Genomic DNA, 16603 nt, shown 5'->3' with positions numbered 1-16603 from the left:
TCCCCAGCCTGAGAGAAAGTGGGTGGAGCTTTTCCTATCAATGTTATACAAAGGCACATGCACCTGGGCCCCCTCTGTGCAACATTCATGTACCTATTTGTGTAATGATAGAAATCATTTTTAGTGACTAATATCAGTATCCCTTTGGCGTAACGAACAGTAATACAAATGTTTAATTGTCCTATTTCCTCTGATGAAGTGTCAGTCCTATTCATCCTCTCTGCCGATTTCACATCTGTATCAAACTACCAGACTCCATCACACACACCCCAAACCAGCCAGCAACCGGATCTATTAACATTAACTGAATGCTTCACATTTTCACCCCAAAATAATTTCAGTCGCAAGTACCTGCTTTTTCTATCCAGTTTTTCGCAAAGGTTAAAATTACTCAGTTTTGCACTGAATACTCTTTTACAAATGCTGGTTACATTATTGGTCAATGCACATGCAGCCATGTCCATACATTAATAATATTTTGAAACATGCTGAACGATTTGACTGTTGTTAAAAGTTTGATAGTGCATTAATGTCAATCTGAAGTATCTCCTAATTGCTTTGAACAAAAATAACTTCATACTTTTCAGAGCAATTTCAGTCACAATAATTAAAATGACTGTGATCTTTAGAAACATTTCCTGTGACACATGCCTTGTTCAAGGTTAGAGCAACATCCATTTGCCTGGCAGCACGGTAGCATAGTGGTTAGCAATGTTGCTTCACAACTCCAGGGTCCCAGGTTCGATTCCCGGCTTGGGTCACTGTCTCTGTGGAATCTGCATGTTCTCCCTGTGTCTGTGTGGGTTTCCTCTGGGCGCTCCGGTTTCCTCCCTCAAGTCCCAAAAGCGATGCTCTAAGGTAATTTTTTAAAAAAATTTAGAGTACCCAATTAATTTTTTCCAATTAAGGGGCAATTTAACGTGGCCAATTCACCTAACCTGCACATCTTTGGTTCTCGGGGCGAAACCCACGCAAACACGGGGAGAATATACAAACTCCACACAGACAGTGACCCAGAGCCAGGATCGAACCTGGGACCTCGGCAGCAGCACTAACCACTGCACCACAATGCTGCCCTGCTGTTAGGTAATCTGGACATTCTGAATTCTCCCTCTGTGTACCCGAACAGGCACCGGAATGTGGCGACTAGGGGCTTTTCACAGTAACTTCATTGCAGTGTTGATGTGAGCCTACTTGTGACAATAAAGATTATTTTAAAAACCAAGACTTAGTTGTAAGTAGCGCCTAATATGATTAATGTACATTAACATAAAACCTATTGTAGAATAGTTATAAGTATATCTCTGATTGAGTCCAAAGCACAGTGGGTGGGATTCTCCGCTCTGGGCACCTGAAAAAATGCCATGCTCCGGAGCCACAACAGCAACGTCAGTGCATTCTCCTCTGCACGTGCATAGTTGGCATATCATTAGCGGCCCTGATCCAGTATTCTTCAGGGCCTCCACGGTACTCTGGCTCCACCAGGAGAAATTACCGACAGCGAGGTACACTTGTGTTTCAAAATATCGGGAAACAGGTGCCGTGGCTTTTGAGGGGGAGAGAGGGCGTACGAAAAGTGTCCAGCATCGCCATAGTTTGCTGACAGTTGTGCCGCTGGCCAGGGTCTTCTGCCAGGGTCGGGGGGGAGTAGCAGAAGGCAGCCAGTAGTTGGTCTGTGAGGTCTGAGTGGACGGGCAAGGACACCATTGCCGCAGCCTGTAAGGCAGCCATGCAGCTGGGCATGCCGCTGACTGCCCACCGTGAACTTAGTGCCACAAGTCGTACGGGTGTACCCCCCCCCCCCCCCCCCCAAAGGTACCCTCTGTCCCCAGCCGTCCCATCAATGGGATGGGCACGCTCTAGCGTACACAGTGCCATCTTATTTGCAGGGATGAGTGTGTGTGGGCTGTGGAATGTTGATATGCGGCTGCAACTTGTCAGCCTCTCGAGTGCCAATCCCCACCCCGGTGAATCCAACACCATTTTTCATTGGAATCGTTCGAGTTCCACATGGCACCGATTCTGAACCCGGTGTTAACACTTAGTGCGGGATTCTCCGTTGCCTGATGCCGATATTGTAATCGCCGATCTGGTAGAGAATCCCTTCCAACGCCCAAATCGGGGGCAGTACCGGTTTGACACCGGTTTTCTATTCTCCACCCCCCCCAAAATGGCGTCCTCGCCTCACGCGAGCACGCCTTTGGAGCAACGTTGGTACGTCATCGGAAGGCCCTCCACCGATGCTCCACCCCTAGTGGGAAGAGTTCACAACTACGCAGGGGACGTGTGGTCTCAGCGGTCGGGAACCCGCGTGGCAGCTGAGGATTGGGTCCAGCACCACCACAGTTGGCAAAGAGCCATGCCGCTTGCCATGGGGGCTTCCACGAGGTCTGGTGGGGACTTGTGGGGGGTGGCCGGGGGCAGTATTTGGCAAGTAGGTTCTGCGCGGCCGGCGCCATGTTTTACATGGCGTCGACCGCTGCAGGTCGTCGCTGTGCGCATGCGCAGCCATGGGCCAGCCGTGTTTGTCGTGGGAGCCAGGAGTTTTATCCGGCACAGCTGCTAGCTCCTCACCGGTTCCAGGATCGGTGAGGGTTTGGCGCCGATTTTGGCGTCGTAAAACGCCACAGTTCCCAAGCCGACGTTGGCACTTCGCCTCAAAATCGGAGAATCCAGCCCTTAGTCTCTGAAATGGAGAATCTTGCCCATTCGTATTCGGCACGGTAGCACAGTGGTTAGCACTGCTGCTTCTCAGCGCCAGTGTCCCAGGTTCGAATCCCGTCTTGGGTCATTGTCTGTGCGGAGTCTGCACGTTCTCCCCATGTCTGCGTGGGTTTCCTCCAGGTGCTTCGATTGCCTCCTACAAGTCCTGAAAGACATGCTGTTAGGTAATTTGGACATTCTGAATTCTCCCTTTGTGTACCCGAAATGTAGTGACTAGGAGATTTTCACAGTAACTTCATTGCAGTGTTAATGTAAGCCTACTTGTGACAATAAAGATTATTATTAAAAGCAAATTACTGTGGATGCTGGAATTTGAAACCAAAGAGAAAATGCTGCAAAATCTCAGCTGGTCGGGCAGCAACTGTAGGGAGAGAAAAGAGCTAACGTTTCGAGTCCAGATGACCCTTTGTTGGGAAATTTCACAACTCAAGCTTTCGGTCTGTTGAGAAAAAATCCAGCCCAAAGTGTTCAAGAGGACAGACATGTGGGAGAGGAAACTTGATACGGAGAACTGTGAAGTGGTGCATTTTGGTAAGAAGAATGAGCCGAGGCAATATAAAATAAAGATTGCAGGTGTGCAGAAATAGAGAGATTGGCAGTATTCCTCTTTTGTAGCATCTGTAACCCAACTTAGTGCCTCACTTAGTGTCCAAACATGTGCAGGTTAGGTGTATTGGCCATGCTAAATTGTTGCTAGGTGTCCAAAAGGTTAGGTGGGGTTATGGGGATAGAGTAAAGGCGTGCGCCTGGGTAAGATGGTTTTTCGGAGAGTTGGTGCAAACATGAGGGGCCAAATGGCCTATTTCTGCACTGTAGGATTCTATGATTTGAATGGGGAGTGTCCATTTGTACCCCATAGGCCCCATTTAAAAGGGCACTATTGCACCACCATAACTGGGGTTAATTAAGTTAAATTCAAATTTTTATTTGTTTTCACTTTCTGTTCTGAATGGAAGTTCAGAATACGTATTTCCATTATTAGAACATAGAACAGTACAGCACAGAACAGGCCCTTCGGCCCTCGATGTTGTGCCGAGCAATGATCACCCTACTCAAACCCACGTATCCACCCTATACCCGTAACCCAACAACCCCACCCCCCTTAACCTTACTTTTTAGGACACTACGGGCAATTTAGCACGGCCAATCTACCTAACCCGCACATCTTTGGACTGTGGGAGGAAACCGGAGCACCCGGAGGAAACCCACGCACACACGGGGAGGACGTGCAGACTCCGCACAGACAGTGACCCAGCCGGGAATATTCCTACACACAAATGTAAGCCTTCAAAATCCCTGATAAGTAAGTTCTTTCTGAAATAGAGGACAAATAATGTTTGATTCCTGAACAGTGAAACTTTTAATATTGCTCAGCAAACTTAGTAGTAATGAAAATTAATATGTCTAGAAACATTATGGACCCTTTTCAATTTTGCAGTAATGAAAAGCAAGATGGTTGTTTTGTACTTTTATGAATTGAATGTTGTTTTCCTCAGAGAATCATGCAGCTTAGAAGGAGTCCATTCAAACCATCAATTATGTCATTGTAATTCTTAAATGGTGAGATATTCGGAAGTGTTGATGTCCAATGGGACTGGGATGCCCTTTTTCATAAGTCATTGAAAGTTAACATGCAAGCGCAGCAAGCAGTTAGGAAGGCAAATGGTATGTTGGCCTTTCTTGTACGGAAATTTGAGTACAGGAGTAAAGACATCTTGCTGCAATTGTGTAGCACCTTGGTGACACCACGCCTGGGATATTATGTACAGCTTTGGTCTCCTTACCTAAGGAAGGCTATAATTGGACAGAGGGAGTGCAATGAAGGTTCACCAGATTGATCCCTGGTTGGCAGGATTGACTTATGATGAGACGTTGAGGAGACTGGTCTGACATTTTTAGAAGAATATTTAGAAGAATGAGAGGCGATCTCATTGAAGCATTCAAAATTTGTACAGGGCTCAACAGGGTAGATACAGGAAGGGCATTTTTTTCTTTTTATATTTTTTCATTGACAGGATGTGGGCATCGCTGGTTAGGCCACCATTTATTGTCCATCCCTAGTCGCCTTTCAGAAGGTGGTGGCGAGTTGCCTTCTTGAACCGCCGCAGTCCTTAATATGTAGGTACACCCACTGTGCTGTTAGGGATATAGTTCCAGGATGTTGCCCCAGCGACAGTGAAGGAATGGCGATATATTTCCAAGTCAGGGTGTTGGGTGACTTGGAGGGGAACCTCCAGGTGCTGAGATTCCCATGTTCTGCTCTTGTCCTTCTTGATGGTAGTGGTCATGGGTTTGGAAGGAACCTTGGTGAGTTACTGCAGTGCATCTTGTAGATGGTACACACGGCTGCCACTGTTCGTCGGTGGTGGAGGGTTTGAATGTTTGTGGAAGGGGGAGCAATCAAGCTTTATCCTGGATGGTGTTGAACTTCTTGAGTGTTGTTGGAGCTGCACTGATCCAAGCAAGTGGAGAGTATTCCATTACACTCCTGACTTGTGGCTTGTAGAAGGTGGGCAGGCTTTGGAGGGGATCAGGAGGTAAGATACTCGCTGTAGGATTCCTAGAATTTGACCTGCCCTGGTAGACACAGTATTAATATGACTAGTCCACTTTGGTTTCTGATCAATGGTAACCCCCAGGATGTTGATTGTTGGGATTCAGCAATGGTAATGCCATTGAATGTCAAGGGGCGGTGGTTAGATCTTCTTTTTTAGGAGATGGTCATTGCCTGACACTTATGTGGTGCAAATATAACTTGCCATTTGTCAGCCCAAGCTTGAATATTGTCCAGGACAGATGTTCTAGAGCTGAGATGATTGACCTCCAACCACCACAACCATCTTCCTTTGTGTCAAGTAAGACTCCAACCATTGGAGATTCTCATTGATCCCAGTTTAGCTCGGGCTCCTTGATGCCATACTCGGTCAAATGCTGTCTTGATGTCAAGGGGAGTGACTCTCGCCTCACCTCTAGCATTTAGCTCTTTTGTCCATGTTTGAACCGAGGCTGTAATGAGGTCAGAAGCTGAGTGACCCTGGTGGAGCATAAACTGAGCGTCCGTGAACAGGTTATAGCTGAGTAAGTGCTGCTTAATAGCACCGTTGATGATTCCTTCCATCACTTTGCTGATGATGGTGAGTAAACTGATAGGGCGGTAATTGGCTGGGTTGGATTTGTCCTGTTTCTTGTGTACAGGACACACCTGGGTAATTTTCCACATTGCCGGGTAGAGGCCAGTGTTGTAGCTGTACTGGAACAGCTTGGCTAGAGATGCGGCAAGTTCTGGAGCACAAGTTTTCAGTACTAATACTGGAAAATTGTCAGGGCCCATAGCCTTTGCAGTATCCAGTGCCATCAGCTGTTCCTTGATATCATGTGATGTGAATTATATGGGTTGAAGACTGACATCTGTGATTCTGGGGACCTCCGGAGGAGACCGAGAAGGATCACTCACTCGGCACTTCTGGCTGAAGATTGTTGAAAATGCCTTGTCTTTTGTAGATATATCATTGTACATTGGCTCCTCGATCATTGAGGATGGGGATATTAGTGGAGCCTCCTACTCAAATGCATTGTTTAGTTCTGCACCCTCATTCACGGCTGGATCCGTGGTCTAATACAGATGGGAAATATCTGGAAGGTCTAATACAGATGGGAAATATACAGTAAATGGCATAACCCATAAGGGTATTGATAGGCAGAGGGATCTGGGTGTACAGGTACCCAGGTCACTGAAAGTGACAACGCAGGTGGAGAAGGTAGTCAAAGGGTGACACGGTAGCATGGTGGTTAGCATTGTTGCTTCACAGTGCTAAAGACCAGGGTTCGATTCCCAGCTTGGGTCACTGTCTGTGCGGAGTCTGCACGTTCTCCCATTGTCTGAATTCTCCCTCAGTGTGCCGAACAGGTGCCAGAGTTTGGCGATTCAGGGACTTTCACAGTAACTTCATTGCAGTGTTAATGTAAGCCTACCTGTGACACTAATAAAGATTATTATTATTATTATTAGAAGGCATATGGCATGCTTCCCTTCATCGGCAAGTCACATAGCAGCTTTATAGAACCTTAGTTAGGCCGCACTTGGAATATAGTGCTCAATTCTGGTCGCCACAAGGGTAGCATGGTGGCGCAGTGAGTTAGCCCTGTTGCCTCACAGCGCCGCGATCCCAGCTCTGGGTCACTGTCCGTGTGGAGTTTACACATTCTCCCCGTATTTGCGTGGGTTTCGCCCCCACAACCCAAAGATGTGCAGGCTAGGTGGATTGGCCATGCTAAATTGCCCCTTAATTGGAAAAAAATGATTGAGTACTCTAAATTTAAAAAACAATTCTGGTCGCCACATTACCAGAAGGATGTGGAGGCTTTGGAGAGGGTACAGAAAAGATTCACCTCGATATTGCCTGGTATGGAGGGCATTATCTATGAGGAGAGATTGGAGAATCTTGGTTTGTTCTCACTGGAACGACGGAGGTTGAGGGGCGACCTGATAGAAGTCTACAAGATTATGAGGGGCATGGACAAAAACTTTTTCCCAGGGCGGAAGAGTCAATTCCTAGGGGGGGGCATAGGTTTAAGGTGCGAGGGGCAAGGTTGAAAGGTGTAAAGGAGATGTCCGAGACAAGTTTTTTACACAGAGGGTGGTGGGAGCGTGGAACTCGCTGCCGTGGGAGGTAGTGGAAGCAGATACGATAGTGAGTTTTAAGGGGCATCTTGCGAATACATGAACAGGATGGGAATAGAGGGATATAGTCCCCGGAAGGGTAGGGTTTTTTAGTTTAGATGGGCAGCATGGTTGGTGCAGGCTTAAAGGGCTGAAGGCCCTGTTCCTGTGCTGTAATTTTCTTTGTTCTTTGTTCATATAAGATCCTGAGGGATCTTGGCAGGTTTGATGTACAGAGGATGTTACCTCTTGAGACTGAATCGAGAACTAGGGTTCACTGTTTAAAAATAAGAGAGAGATGAAGAGAATCTCTTTTTTGGAAGGTCATGAGTCTTTGCCTTCATCAACAGGTGGTAGAGTATTTTAATATTTTTAAGGCAGAGGCAGATAGATATTTGAAAAGCAAGGGGGCGAAAGATCATCAGGGGTAGGTGGGAATGTGAAGCTGAGGGGACAATCAAATCAGTCCTGATCTTATTGAATGGTTGAGCAGCCTCGTGCGGCTAAGTGGCCTACTCCTGCTCCTAATTTGTACGTTTGTATCTTCCATGTGTAATACTGTCAGTTTAATAGATGGTTCAGTAAATCTAAAGTTTTGGTACGTACACTAATACGACATAGCACCTCTGCAATAGCAATCTGGCCAATCCTGCAGTAATTCTGGAGAATCCCACACTGAGAACTAATTTTGTGCTTATTTGGGTCGCAGATTTCTGATTGGACCTCTTGGAGGATAAAGACCAGGCACATCCAACAGTTCATCTATAATGCTGGCCCTGCCTGCTGTAGAATAATTCAACGTTCTCTGGTATGTGTAATTTGATTGAGTCATTATCAAACAGATTTCAGAGTGTTTCCCTCCCTACAACCACCCCCCTCCTCCTCCTCCTAACACCCCACCATCAGTTCCAAGCCTTTCCCAATCCCCCAGGGCATGGAAAGCTCTGTTAAAGTGGGGAAGGAGAGGGGCACAGTGATGGAACAGGAAAGTCTTCGGGATGTGCATACACAGGAGATATCCCTCATAGGTAACGACTCAGCTTGCCCCGACGTAGGATCAAGCACGCTTCCATTGAAATTCAAGGGTGTAACCTTTCACAAGGAAATCTTTCATTTTGATGTCTGCTTAAAGTGTAAAGAAAGAAGAAACTCAATCATTAACCCCCCCCCCCCAACGGATATTGCTCCAGAATGGTAAACTTCTCGATTATTTAAAGTAGTTACTCAAACCTTCCTTATCAGACACAGCCATATTGATCGACAATTGAGTTTTTGTGGTTGGATAATAGCCCTTTACATACAATAATACTGCATAAAGCCTAAAAAACAATAATCAGGCCAGTCATGTAACAATAATGGAGAGTGCTACACTGAGAACTGGATTCCAATCATGTGCAACGTGGACATCCCATCCTGACGGTCAATTTAAGTAAAATATATTTCTATAGATTTATTTCTAAACAGCAAAACAGAAATGTTTTTCCAAGATAGAATTGGTCTTGGCCGAGTCCAACTAAGGAGAGAGAACAGCTCATGATTCAAACTTTGGTTCTGAAGAGTCACGCTGTACAACAAAATTCAATATTTGAGTTAGAATGTTCAATGTGGCTGAACTGCAAGAGCCAAATGATGCACATGATGTGGAATGATTGGTAGCATGGTGACACAGTGGGTTAGCCCTGCTGCCTCACGGCGCTGAGGTCCCAGGTTCGATCCTGGCTCTGGGTCACTGTCCGTGTGGAGTTTGCCCATTCTCCCGTATTTGCGTGGGTTTCGCCCCCACAACCAAAAAGATGTGCAGGTTAGGTGGATTGGCCATGCTAAATTGCCCCTTAATTGGAAAAAATGAATTGGGTACTCTAAATTTTTTTTTTTTAAATGATGTGGAATGATTGAATCGGTTCTATTCAGTAATAAAGGAATATCACTTCATAATCTATATGTACCGTAACAATGTTCTCCAAGGCCAATGTATGACCTAAATAGACATAGACATAGATCATACAGTGCGGAAGGAGGCCATTTGGCCCATCGAGTCTGCACCAACCCACTTAAGCCCTCATCCCCGTAACCCAGTAACCCCTCCTAACCTTTTTAGGTCACTAACTCTAATCCATAACTCAACCCAGATCACTCCATTTTTTATCCATTTTAATTTCTATTATTAGACAACTTCCGAAAGAACATCCTGAGGGCTGGGTCAGAACCTTTTCATGAACACCATTAATATCATTCTTTTTCTGAGACAATAGAAAGTATGATACACTGGGGGAGAGGAACGGTAACTAACAGTTCCTGTTTTCAATTCCCAAGGGCAGCCTTTCTACCAACAGTACTCCATTTAGCTGGAAGCTGATAACATCTATCCAACCAAGGTATGCAGCTTGGTATGAAGGGCTGATTGCACTAAAACTGGATCATGACCTCTGGAAGTCAACACATGTTCATGCTTAAACTATCAGGAATTCCTTTTCACGTAGATTTAGTGTAAAAATTGCCAATTTGAAGCCATGTGATAAAATCATTCAACAAGTATTTCCTTTGAAAGCAATACGTGTATAGTTAGCAGTCATGCTCAATTAACTGCATTGAAGTGCACATTTTCTGAAGCAGCAATAGCTAATGATTTGACCTCATACAAAACCTTATCAAATTAATATTTAGTGATTTCTAATATTACTATTTGACAACTACAATATGTAGATGAAGTCAGGACAGGGCACTTACTTATTCAAGCAATTTCAATTAACTAATCCATTTTGTAAAAGATACCTTAATTGACTATTTGTAACTGTCTACAATGTTATTAAGTCACAATAAGAACAAAATTATCAATAAAAATATTTTCTGCAAAATAGATCTGTTCATTGAAATTGCCTGTTTTATATTCAGGCTTACTTGTCAGCACTGTTTCATTGTTAAAATAATCAAAGATCCCATAGATTTTATACTACAACAGCATTACAATATGGCAATATCTATATTCTACATCATGGAGATGAATAAAAATTGGGCCAGAGCAATTACTGCAGCTGCTTTTTACATTAAAAGGTTCATTAGTAGCTAAATCGTTATCCAAAGAAGAGAAACCTTTGTGCATGCTGTAGGAACAATTATTGCTATTCCTAATTTTATGGTTACATGATCAACTAATTAATAGAAAATGGTTAACTATGCTTCATGAAAGTCTATTGTTAAATGGTTTCATTTCTCTAAGTTCACAAGTGAAAATTAAACAATATGAAATGTCCATTGGTTCAATGTTGTGTATTTGTTGTTCTATTAATATATTATGGACGCGATTCCGCAGACTTGAGTTAAAGTCCGCTGAATGGCACTCTGCCATTTGTTTTGGCCTCCAGGAGATTCTCTCCACTGAGGCAGTGCTCAGAGGTCACCAACCACCCAGGGGTCTCCAATGGCCTGGGAGACCACCCCCAGTGCCATTGCGCCTGGTCCACATTTGTGTGGACCAGCACTAAATGGCGCCCTGGCGAGGTCTCTCAGGCACAGCGGTTGAGTCCCAAGTGCTGGGTGAATCTGGCAAATGGCCGTACGGCTCATTTAAATATGCCAATCTGGATCCAGGTCACGACACCTCGTAAGATTCCGTTGAATCTCGCGAGACATTTCAAGCTTTGCTAATCCTGTGAGAAGCCTGTCGCGAAATTCAACGGCCTCTTTCCGACACCAAGTCAGGCGCGACGAGGCCACTGAATCATCTCTTACATTTCAAATTAATTTCACATGGCCTCTTTATTACCTCCATCACTGAAGGTGGGTGAAATAAATGTTTTTGGCCCTGTTTGTTAGTCTATTTGTTTATTTGTAAACTATAAAACTCAAAAAAATAATGGATGGGTTTCGACAAAATCTGATACACAAATACAGTGTGGCCCAAAAAACTGATAATTTTGGCAAAGGTGTGGGACTGGATTCGGATTGTGGAATTTTTTAAAGTATCCATTAAATTGGGAGCGAGGGAAAATTTACATTTTTATAAGACTGTTGTGGGTTGCTTTATTATTTCCTGAAACTCCCTCCCTAACAGCACTGTAGCTATACCTTACCACACAGACTGCAACGGTTCAAGAAGACAGCTCACCATTACCTTCTCAAGGGCAATTATGGATGGGCATCAATATTGTTCATGGTTCAAAATGTGAGCAGTTTTCAAAGCAAATTGTTGGATGTGGATTGGCCTAAAGCTTCATCAATGAGAAAGAAACTCTTAATAAAAATATTTACTTAGACCATAAGATCATAAGTTGTAGGAATGAAAAAGACTATTGTACCTTGAGTCTGCTCCGCCATTCAATGAGATCATGACTAATCTGATATAATCCTCAACTCCACTTTCTCACTTTATCCCTATAATTCTTGATCCCTTTACGGATTAAAATTCTGTCTCAGCCTTGAACATACTTAATGACACAGCCTCGATAGCTCTCTGTGGTAAGGAATTCTACATACTCACTACCCTCTGAGAGATTAAATTCCTCCTCATCTCCATCTTAAATAGGCAATCCCATACTCTGAGATTATACCCTCTGGTCCTAGACTCTCCCACAAGGGGAAATAATCTCTCAGCATCTACCCTCTCTAACTCCCTAAGAATCCTACATGTCTCAATATTGCCACCTCTGATTGTTTTAAACTCCAATAAGTACAGGCCCAATCTACTTGGGTAGAGGGGCTGGTTTAGCACAGTGGGCTAAACTGCTGCCTTGTAATGCAGAACAATGCCAGCAGCGCGGGTTCAATTCCCGTACCGGCCTCCCCGAACAGGTGTCGGAACGTGGTGACTAGGGGCTTTTCACAGTAACTTCATTGAAGCCTACTTGTGACAATAAGCGATTATTGTTATTATTATCACTACATAAACCCTCCTCATAAGAAAATCTCTCCATACCCGGGATCAATCTCATGAACCTTTTCTTTTTAAAAAAATATTTTATTGAAGCATTTGTAACTTTCGCAATTAAACATGTTGACATTTCTAAAACAACCGCGGGGGTCAATGCCCAAAATGCCCCCTAAAATAACAACACACAATAAACCACGCATCCCATGTCTCCCGCCCTATCCCCAATTACCTGTATACTAAATTCCCCAGTCCTTATTTAACATTACCATTCCTCCTATCCCCCCCCCCCCCCCCCCGCTTTTTCCCTTCCCCCTTACTGGATGAAATCGATGAGCGGCTGCCAACTGCGGGAAAATCCCTGTATGGATCCTCTTAAAGCAAACTTGATTTTCTCCAGACTGAGAAACTCTACCATATCACTGACCCACACTCCTGATTTTGGGGGCTCCGAGTCCCTCCATCTCAGCAAGATCCGTCTCCGGGCCACCAGGGAGCAGAAGGCCAGAATATCGGCCTCCCTCCCCCCCTTTGCCCCAGGATCTTCCGACACCCCAAATATTGCTACTTCTGGACTCAGAGTTACCCCACCTTCTAGGACTTCTGACATAACATCTGCAAATCCCTGCCAGAATTCCCTCAGTTATGGACATGCCCAAAACATATAAACATGGTTGGCCGGGCTACCCCCACACCGCCCACATCCGTCCTCCACCTCCTCGAAGAACCTACTCATCCGGGCTACCGTTATGTGGGCCCTGTGAGCATGGCACAGGACGTGGATGAATTTACCCTTTTCAAGGCTTTTTCCCACAGTTCAGTTTCCAGCTCCCCTCCCAACTCCTATTCCCACTTCCTCTTCACCTCTCTGATCGGGGCCCCTTCCCACTCTAACAATTCCCTGTATATGTCTGAAACCTTCCCATCTCCAACTCCTGTTTTTGCCAGCACTTTATCCTGTAGTCCCCTCAGGGGGAGGCGAGGAAAGCTTGGGACTTGTCACCATACAAAGTCCCGCACTTGAAGATACTGAAACCCGTTCTCGTGAACCTTTTCTGGACTGCCTCCAATGTCAATATATCTTAGATAACGGGCCCAAAACTGTTCAGAGTACTCCAGGTGTGGTCGAACAAATATTTTGTGTAGCTTGAGAAAGTCTTCCCTATTTTTATACTCCATTCCCTTTAAAATAAAGGCCAACATTCAATTTGCCCTCCAGATTACCTGCTGAAATTACATGCTAAAGTTTTGCGATGGCGGATCAATGACCCCCAAATCCCTCTCTTCTGCAGTTTGCTACAGTCTTTTGCCATTTAAATAATACTCAGCTCCTTTATTATTCCGACTGAAGTGCATAACTTCACATTTTCCTACATTATATTCTATGTGCCAAGTTTTTGTCCACTCACCCAACCTGCCTCTATCCCTTTGTGGACTCTTTGTGTCTTCCTCGCCACTTTCCTCCCCATCTATTTTTGTGTCAGCTCTGTAGTTTCAATGCATCGACCAGGCTGAGGGGAGCCTCCAGAAAGAGTTGCATAATTGTAATAATGTTGAATTAACACAGTGTGAGGGAGGTATGCACTCTACTGAATGCTGTCTTCATTTGATAGGTATTAAATCAAAGCAAATAGTTTGACACCATGAACATTTCACTGTAATGCTACTAGTTTGAAATATGAGCATTCTTTTAATAGTTCTAAAGTCATTTTTAAAATTAATATACCTATGTTTATGATTTTTTTTGTTATCACAGTCAAAAGTGCCAGGGATGTGGAATAAAATAGGGTTTCTGTAGCTGACATTTAGCACTGAGCAGTTCTCTGCCCCCAGTCAGGGATAACACAGGTAAATGTCATATTGCTCATTAATCATTGAAGTTGAAAACGGGAGACTCCAAGAGCAACTGAAAAGGACAGCAGAGGATTGCAAGATGTGGAGAAATGCCCTTGGGCAGATCACCAATACTACTACCAAAGTGGCTCAGTCATTATGATTCTTGATATTTTACCAGACATTTTAGACATTGTGTCATCCTGAACACACTTGAGAATAGGACACACATTGTGTTGTGCACTTTTCTCACTCCTTAAACAGAACAAGACACCAAGTGTCAAAATGAACTTTAGTATTTTGCTTCCACTCACAAATAGACCGGTCACTTGGAAGTTGGGCACAGATCGCTTAACCCTGAACATTTTGTTCCTCACTCCAACTTGCCTCCACAAGTGAGATTACTAATTAGTACAGCCAAAAGCTTTGCCATCTTATCAGTTTGTGCTGGTTTCAAACCAATGTCCCCAAGGTTGAAGGTGCAATCACACTTAGCCGCCTGATGCCCCACATCACCAGAATTTTAAGAAACAAAAGTGGAACAAGGAAAATAATGTGCCTACAGTATTCTTTGACCAGTCACATATCATTGGAATATTGCATTTATTTATTTATGAAGTGTTTGCAATAAAATGTGTAGAACACATTGTTACAGTATTTGAAGACTGTTTTGTGTGCAACAAAATCATAAACACTAGTAAAAAGAGAATTGTTGTTATTTGGCTGCAAATGGAAAACGAAGGAAACGTTCCACTCAGGCAACCTCTGGGATTATTTTTAAAACACCTTGACCAGATACTAAAGACAGTGTAATATACTAAACTCAAACTGATCGTTCAGATGATATATGTGTACAAAATTATGAAGGAAACAGTTAGAAAAGCGGGCAGCACAGTGACACAGTGGTTAGCACTGCTGCCTCACAGTGCCAGGGATCTGGGTTCAGTTGCGGCCTTAGGTCACTGTCTGTGTTTGCACTTTCTCCCCATGTCTGCGTGGGCTTCCTCCGGGTGCTCCGGTTTCCTCCCACAGTTCAAAGATGTGCGGGTTAGGTGGGGTTACAGGGATGGAGCAGAGGAGTGGGCCTAGGTCGGGTACTCTTTCAGAGGTTTGGTGCAGACTCGATGGGCCGAATGGCCTCCTTCAGCACTGTAGGAATTCTATATTCTATGTTTGAGATCCCTTCAATTTTATCATCAGAACTCCTTTGAACTCCTTTTAATTTCAAATTTAGCTCTCTATCCTGCCCCGGACGAATTTTCGCAAAAGTATTTCACCTATAATTATTTAGCTAACAGTTCCATTATGCAACATGTGAAACTACAAATATTGTTTTTAGCAATGAATAAGATTTTAAATGACTGGTCTGTAGATAGGTTATGATTCAAATTAATAAATTAATCAAACTCTCCTGACAGGTTCAAACTGATGTGACAAGATCATAAATTCATTGGAGTTTGTCTCAAAACATTTCAGTTAGGCACTGGAGACTAAAACTAAAAATGCTTGTGATTCACCTCAGCTTGTATTTAACATATGTTCCACCAGCAGTAGCACGCAATCTACTTGCAAATATTTGATACCTGTGCTTGTTATATCTGTTTAATATTAAGCTGTTCAACATAATGCTTCCTCTTGCACCTTCCAGAATGTATATTAAATGACTATCAAATCATGTAAAGAGCTGCACAGAACATCTTCTCACAACTATGAAGCAAATCTTCCCCAAATTATCCAAATACAGAATAAGTTGTAGAATTTACCACATCGGCCTGCTTCTTCTTGAGGTTCAAACCATTTTTCAAAAGTGCAGGTATATCTTTTATCTTCTGTTTCAATTGTCCTTGTCCCTTTGCGTTTCTGCTCCATTTTAAAGCAGCCAAAAGACCTACATCTGGGACACAGAAACTGCCACAAACCTCAGCCGGTTGAGCCATTCTCTCACAAGCTGTCACAGATATTCATTTTTGCTCTACTGCAACATACTTCAGTTTGTAGCTCAGACTACTGCGATTTGTTTGATAAGCTGCAGTTTGACTCACTCCACCCAGCCATTTGCCTTCTGCTATGCATATAATCTGCATTCTGCATTGTATATCGCGTACTGAATGAGGTCATCTACAGGTGCAGGATGTCCTATTATGCAATATTTCCTCTTTTCCCATTGTAAGCCTCCAGTGTACTGAGAAAACAGGCATCTGTCTCAATTTTTGTTCCGTACAAATGTGAAAATTCGTACTTAATTCATTTTTTTTTCACTGAAAATCTTTCAGTTGTGACAATGCCACTGCTTTTGAACAATCCAGTGCAAAATAACTCATAAAAAAACATATTTAATCTGTAAATATTAAAACACAGATATATTCCTGTTGCCACTTGACAAGTACTAATTAATTTCTATCGCACAACACTATAGGTGCAATGCACTTTGATCTGTAAGTTCTATTAACTCTAGTAACCACAGTAACTACGTTCCATGTGTCTGATTTTTCATCTTGCTTTATTTAAGTTATCTGATTATC

The 16603-nt window shown here is 43.7% G+C and overlaps 1 protein-coding gene across 2 annotated transcripts in view; it reads right to left on the bottom strand.

Moving 5' to 3' along the window:
* The window catches only part of rapgef5a (Rap guanine nucleotide exchange factor (GEF) 5a), a 282740-nt gene extending 266645 nt beyond the window's left edge, over positions 1–16095 (bottom strand). The window contains exon 1 of one of the 2 annotated variants that reach the window (XM_038797428.1): positions 15845–16095. In XM_038797428.1, the coding sequence (XP_038653356.1) occupies positions 15845–16018 (174 nt within the window). In that variant the 5' untranslated portion in view covers positions 16019–16095. The remainder of the gene's footprint in view (positions 1–15844) is intronic. The other variant, XM_038797429.1, reaches the window with a different exon arrangement.
* Positions 16096–16603: the final 508 nt, after the last annotated feature.

This window comes from Scyliorhinus canicula, chromosome 5 (assembly GCF_902713615.1).
Source record: "Scyliorhinus canicula chromosome 5, sScyCan1.1, whole genome shotgun sequence".
Classification (NCBI taxonomy): Eukaryota; Metazoa; Chordata; class Chondrichthyes; order Carcharhiniformes; family Scyliorhinidae; genus Scyliorhinus; species Scyliorhinus canicula.
The sequence above is the reverse complement of the archived record's forward strand: the minus strand, read 5'-3'. Positions and strand labels throughout refer to the sequence as shown.